Raw genomic sequence first — 7,186 nt, 5'->3', positions numbered from 1 at the left:
GCACTGAGCAATATGTGCATTGTGCACTTTGCATGCAAATTTTTGATTAAAATACAAACATACAAATGTTCCTACCTTCTCATGGAAAAATAGTTAAAACTTTTCATTAAAAACTGTAAAACTAAGAACATGCATAGAACTAACGTTAGCACATAACAATGATTTTCAGGCCAAATATCTGAATATAATATATAAATACACAGTTCGAGGAATTGTCCTAAATATCACAAAAATTAAATATTCTATTCTCATCAGCAGCAAATACACTTTAGACTCTTTCTTGTCATCGTTATAATCCGCTTTTAAGATGAAATTTGCAATTTTGATTGTCACAACTTTTGTGGAAGTGGTAATGGGTTTTAAGTCACTAAAACTAAAATGAACCACCACAGAAACTTCTTTTGCCAAATAACTACTAATTTGTAAAAAAAATGGTCAATTGATTTGTCATTTATCAAAAATGTATAGTTATTGAAAATAAGCGAAATAATACTGAGGAATTAATGCTAGATAAGAACCCTCTTATCTCCTAGACACAATATATTCCTTTCAAGCCTAATATTTTTATAATAATGATTCTAAAGGGGTATATGTTTTGTTAAAAATCAATTCCCTCTTCATCCCCAAACTATTAAAAAATCATTTGATCATTGATATACAAGAGAATAGATTGCTAATGCAGACTGTAAAGCTGAAAATTGTACAACCCCTTGTACACCATGAACTCGTCATTTAAAGAGGTCATTGAATACGTTTTACTTCTCGGGGTTAATCTGTAGAGTATTTTTTCAATGCAATAATGTTTTAAAATTTTGTAAATTGTATGTTGAATTGATTGGGAACATATATACAAGAATATAGATCGCTAATGCAGACTGTAAAGCTGAAAATTGTACAACCCCTTGTACACCATGAACTCGTCATTTAAATTGAATACGTTTTACTTCTCCGGGTTAATCTGTAGAGTATATTTTTATTTATTTAAAGAAGTTTAATAAAACTAGGCTTCTCCCATTCATTATTTTAGCTTTTAACTGTTGCACTGAAAGTCGCCACTTGAAATCGTTCTAAAATTTGCTTTTATTTTTTGTTTAAATTTGTACATTTTTAAAAGCAAGAAAATCCTTTTCAGGAAACTTTTTAAAGTTAAACCTTCCCTTGGGTCATGCGACTTGCCACACATTTGGGTCCCGTTAGTTCAGCAGTTTTAACGTTTATTGGATAGGGGTTGCCTGATTAACAATGGTACCCTTTAAACCTTTGTTAAAGAATATTTTAAAACGACGAAATCTTCCTCATTGTTTCTTGGACGAAAGTCTAAATCAGGCTTAAAATGGAGGGTAACTAGAAATTATGTCTATGCATACATTCCCTTTAAAAACTATTTTAGTCCTTGTTTCGTTTAAAATCCATAAATAAACATTGAATTTTAAAAGACACACATCTAAATTGTTTGCATTGGAACAACTACAGAGTGGTGGTGAGGGAGGGAAGATCAAAAGATTTTTAAAAGAAAATATCCTTAAGAGATTCTAAAAATGAAAATTTCAGGTCCAAAAACACAAACACAGAAGCAGACAAGACAAATGCGTAAATTAAAGTATAGTTTAAAAAATCTCTTTATTGATGAGAAAACAGAAATAATTTGGACAATTTTTTGCGGAGTTTGATTTTCTAAAAGTAAAAACTTCTTTCTTTCTTTGCAAAATCATAAAATATTACATTTCAAGGCCACAATCAAGGCAGACGACTTTGAATTGTTATATTTTAAGAGTTTCAAGTGGCTTTACAATCTCATCCTTTGTCGGTAACCCTGATATAATATAGACCACTATAGTTCCCAATAATAGATATATGTCGTCTTCACAATACCGGAGGGTTACAGTTGAAGTTGAAAATGGTAACTTAGCTATGGTACTAGCTACTGACATACAGTACATTGGATATAAAGGTTTGCTGCAAGTATATTTGTATTCTGTACAAATTTATGGGTTTTTTTAATGAATATTGCAGACATACTAGTTGAAGGTTGAATTTCAAAGGATTAGAATAGGGCTGGGCACGTTCCGACTTTTTTAAATCGTTCCGTTCCGTTCTAGAACGAGGGCCTTCTGCTAAATCGTTCCGTTCTCGTTCCGTTCCATTCCTTAGGAAATTACCCATTTTTAATTTGTTTTAAACCTCTTTTTGTTTATTTTTTTAACCATTAATTTTGTTTTATTTCAGGATCCCTCTTCAACTTGTCTAGAGTGCAATAGAGAAATCGATTGGATAGGGCAAATGGATGCTTATTATTCTTACAACTGAGTCAAAGTTCCCAACCTGTGAATATATGATAGACTTTTTGTTGAGTATGTATTCATAATTTTTTCAATGCAATAAAGTCTTATGATTTTGTAAATTCTATGCTGAATTGATTGTGAATTAGTCTTGGGGATCTGAATCTATGCATTCCCTGGGGGGGGAGCGTCCCACGCCCCTCCCCTTAGAAAAAGGCTTTAGAGACGAGATATAGGGTTAAAATGCATATTCTTTGACCAATTTTTCAAGGGTAACTCATTGAAAAATAAATTAGACTGATAACTTTAAGAGTTTGGGCGCTAGGGAAGGTTGAAAAAAGGCCAAAAAAGGTAAAAATCTAATTTTTTTTTTAACAATTGTGACACATGTTTCTACATTCATTTTTTTAAGGGCTTTTCAAAAATATAGCTTTGATTTGTAGCTTTAGTCACAAAAAAGTTATGGGCAATTTTATATTTTTTTAACACAGACCGGACGTTTTACCGCCATGTACCCTAACCTGTGCAGTAAAAAAATTGACAGAAAAATCCTTCAGATTAACTATTTATTAAAAGTCACAAAATTTCAGGGTAAGTGACAAAAATGAGAGTGCTAGGAATAAAAACTATAGGGCCGGCCAAGCCAGAAGCCTGTTTAGGGTTAAAAGCTAAAATAGTTAATGGGAGAAGCCTAGTTTTTATTAAATTTCTTTAATTAAATTAGTGAAAAAAATACTCTACAGATTGACCCCAAGAAGTAAAACGTATTCAATGACCTCTTCAAATGACGAGTTCATGGTGTACAAGGGGTTTTACAATTTTCAGCTTTACAGTCTGCATTAGCGATCTACAGAGCGTCCCATATCATATTAGATTATCTCCAATCTTTAACGCCAAAATACGCACATAATACTCAAAAAATCTAGCATTTTCTGCAAAAAATAATTTCTGTTAGCCTTATTAAATTTTTCAAAATGATTCATTCTTCTTAAATTTTCTGATTTGTCCCTCAAATTGTAATTTAGACTTATTGACACGGTCTAATTTGATGTGGGACACCCTGTATATTCTTGTATATATGTTCCAAATCAATTCAACATACAATTTACAAAATTTTGAAACTTTATTGCATTGAAAAAATTTGGTACATAATTATTTTAAAGCTTATCATATATTCACAGGTATGGACCTTATAAAAAGAATAAGATTTTTGGATTTTAAAGTATCAAAAAGTGAGTATTAACTTACCAATTGATCTAACATTATTTATTTTTCTCCTCTAATTTTCGAATACAGGGTGTCCTACGAACTTTGACAGTAGAAAGAGAACTTTAAGGTCTTCTTAGATATTTTAAATTATAAGCAGCATTCATCGTCAATCTATTTTTACATGCATGATTCCTGAAACAACAATCACAGAATGCCGCAAATTAGTTCAAAGATCGAGGAAGACCTTCAAGTTGTCTTTCTACTGTCAGGTTTTGTGAGGACACCCTGTATTTGAAGATTTAAAAATAGTAAAACATGTTTTTGAAGTTCCACAATTGTAAAACATGATTGCCACCAGGCAGATTAGTGTTTTGAGCATTTGAAATTATGAACAAACTCCCAGCTTCTTGCTGAAGTAACCGCATTCAATCATTTTATTTGTATTTTATATTACTAGATAAATTTTTCTCTAACAACATATACAGATATGTGCTATTAGAAAAAATGTATTCTCAATTTTACCTTTATTGATTATATTTTTCAGGCTTATCAGAGAATTTAATTTCAATTTTGAATAAATTATCATTTAATACAGAAAATAATCATTTCTTTATGATTATAGTAATAAAATTATTGTCATTTTTTATTGTTAATATTAACTTAATTATAAGATGTATTTTAAGATGAAATGGTAAAAAATGCTATTTTTAAAGAAACATTAATCAATCATAATTGGTAAATAATTCGTATTAAGGGTGTCGGTACCTTTTTTCCTTTTAATTGTAGTTGTAGTAGAAGTGGAAGTAGTAGTAGTAGTAGTAGTAGTAGTAGTAGTAGTAGTAGTAGTAGTAGTAGTAGTAGTAGTAGTAGTAGTAGTAGTAGCTACAGTTGTTCCTGTTCCAGAAGTAGCAGTAGCTGCAGTTGTTCCAGTTCCAGAAGTAGTAGTTATAGCTACCGTTGTTCCTGCTCCAGCAGGAGTAGGAGCTATAGTTGTTCCTGCTTCAGTTGGGCCTGTTCCAGAAGTTGTGCTATGAGTTCCCGTGCCTGTTGTACAAGTAACTCTTGTTGTTGCAGAAGTGGTTGTGGTTGAACTTGCTGTTTGTGCTTCAGAAGCAGTTGAAGATACTGCAGTACTGGAGGAACTTGCTCCCTCTGTAGTTGTAGTGGAATCAGATTCTGGTTCACATCTATTTGTAGTTATTTCTGCAGTAGTACTAACAGTGGTTTCACTTGCAGAAACTGCAGCAGTGGTTGAAGCTGTTGCAGTGCTTAAGGAAGCAGTGGTAGCAACAGATTCTGAAGATTGAGTATTGCTTATAGCTGTGGTACTTTCTGTATTAGGTGAAGCCGTTGTAGCAATAGCAGTTGTTAAAGCATCATTATTTACTGCTGTTGTGACAACTGTTGTTTCAGTTGTAGTCACATCACATGCAACAGTAGCTAAAATAGAACACCTTCTTGTGAAAAAAAAATGATTTTAATAAAACAATTAAAGCAAATCGGAAATTGATTTCCGTTTACGCAACCAGTCCTAATTGTACCTGTAGATGATTCATCTTCATAGCATACAAAATTTTTCTTCTGGTTACAACTTGCATCGTAGAAATCACCTGAGCTAAAAAATAATAATAAAGTCATTTCTTTTGAAGATTTTGCAATCGCCAAGTCAAGTCAGCCAACTCATGGAAATCATTTTGATGTATTCATATTGCTTTTTCATAATTTGCAAAAACCTAGTATTCAAAAGACTCCTGATACTTTCTTACTAAGTTGGCTTTATTATGTGAAACTTTAAAGTGGGCCAATGTTAAAGAAATCATTTACGAGTTTGACATTGCTTCAGTTCCATTTAATTTTGATGCGGACATGGATCCTGGGTCCGGTCTGGGAAAATTGGATAAAAATCTTTATCAATCATCAGATCATAATCAATGAACATACCCTCAATATTTACAACCCCCCCCCCCATGTAAATGTTCAAAACGTTCTTTACTATTGGTCGCAAATGTGTATGCTGGAATTTGATGGAACTATAAAGATTATGGAAGTCTTGAATAATTCCTTACTAGTTTCCAGATGAGATTAGCATCTTCAGAGCAAGAAGTCTTTTTTGCAGGTTTTGGCTAATAGAACTGAATTTGTTTGGTGCTACCTATATTGTAAACAGTTTTCCCAGTTTCTTCCATTTGGTTCATTTGTTTCACTCCATCTTCTGGCAACCTTCCACCAGTTGGTTGGAATCTTAAAATCTGCATTGTCTTGCCAAATCCACACGCCCTAAAGGAAAAAGTTAACAATAGCATATGGATCCACGGATCTGGATCCAAAGGGTAGAATATTAACAAGAGCCTGTAAAAAAAAAATTGCTTTCAAAACCCAAATCGTAACTGTTGCAAAGTAAAAGAGATAATTAGAATCTTCCATATCTCTGAATGGTTCATCAGGTTTGGCCCAAAAATAATCAGGGGTGTAAATAATTCCAACTATTGATTCTTTCCCCCCCCCCCTCCCCTTCTAACATTTGTTTTGAATTCTTTCCCCAAATTCGATTTAAACTGTAGAGCAAAGTTATCCCCAAAAGGATGCATTAAAATGTCATTTTTAGAACTAAAATCATTTGCAGGAGCACTTAAAGCTCAATGGTACCCTTGAAACTTTTATCAGATAATAATATGGAATATATTGTTGGTTTTATTAGTTCTAGTTTTAAAGTGTTTAATTCCAATGATTCATTTATGTTTTTCTGTAGTAGAACTGCGCAAGTCACTTTTATAGAGAAAATTATTAGTTTTTGAAATTACACATGGATAACTTGTTCATAAATGATCAGACAGAACTTTTATGAGTTCTGTTGTGAAATCATCCACAGCCATATTTGCATGTGAGATCACTTGAAATTATGCTTACAGTCCCATTAAAGTTACATTGCTGTTTTGGTATCCACTACTCAAACCTTGAAGGGTTAACCTTCTCAAGTTTTCAATCTCTGACGAAAAAAGTATTCATATAATTTTGAAATGGCACATTTATAAGGACTGTCTGTTTTATTTTCAAACCCTAATCTAATTTATACTTGATCAAACAAAGCACTTTTGAGTAAAAAATTATCAATCGGACATGAACGTTTAGGGAGGGTCACTTGAAATTTCATTAAATTATCTTGACCCAAGAAGACACAGGTTTATGCAACAAAAGTTTTGGTCTCTGTTTATTTACCTCCTTTTCATCATCTGTAGCTCCTAGCCATACATCCCGGGAACCTGTTATCAAGGTTTCAAGTTTCTTTCTAGCCTCCTTAAACAGCAGATCTGATTTCTTGCATAATTTTCTAATTTTCTTAATAATCTAAATTTTGAGAAGAGTAGGTGGCGAGTAATCAGTTTTTTTAGAAGTTAAAACCTTTTTACTTTTAGACTTTTTTACTGCATTGTTATTACCAAACACAAAACTGTAATGACCACCTCACTGCCATCTCAGAATGCCAAAAATTCTGAAAGTTCAAATGGTGGAGTTGGCACATTTTTGGAGGTCATTTAGGTCATTAGAGGTCGTTAGAGGTCATTAGAAAGTCAAACAGTGTATTTGTTGCTGCTACTGTATTCCCTGGGTTCCTAGCTTTCGCTTGATATGCATAAAGCCATAGTTGAAATATTTTCTATTTGTGGAGGTCATTAGAGGATTGATAAAAACTCAATGAT

At 32.6% G+C, this 7,186-nt stretch overlaps 1 protein-coding gene across 1 annotated transcript in view; it reads right to left on the bottom strand.

The window, feature by feature from the left end:
* Positions 1–4,206: 4,206 nt before the first annotated feature.
* LOC111710212 (C-type lectin domain family 4 member M) overlaps positions 4,207–7,186 on the bottom strand; it is a 15,659-nt gene continuing 12,679 nt past the window's right edge. The window contains exons 8-11 of the mRNA XM_023484274.1: positions 6,705–6,782; positions 5,641–5,765; positions 5,030–5,103; positions 4,207–4,928 (exon numbers count right to left, since the gene is read on the bottom strand). Of these exons, the coding sequence (XP_023340042.1) occupies positions 4,207–4,928; positions 5,030–5,103; positions 5,641–5,765; positions 6,705–6,782 (999 nt within the window). The remainder of the gene's footprint in view (positions 4,929–5,029; positions 5,104–5,640; positions 5,766–6,704; positions 6,783–7,186) is intronic.

This window comes from Eurytemora carolleeae, unplaced genomic scaffold (genome assembly GCF_000591075.1).
Source record: "Eurytemora carolleeae unplaced genomic scaffold, Eaff_2.0 scaffold93, whole genome shotgun sequence".
In the NCBI taxonomy this organism is placed as follows: domain Eukaryota; kingdom Metazoa; phylum Arthropoda; class Copepoda; order Calanoida; family Temoridae; genus Eurytemora; species Eurytemora carolleeae.
The sequence above is the reverse complement of the archived record's forward strand: the minus strand, read 5'-3'. Positions and strand labels throughout refer to the sequence as shown.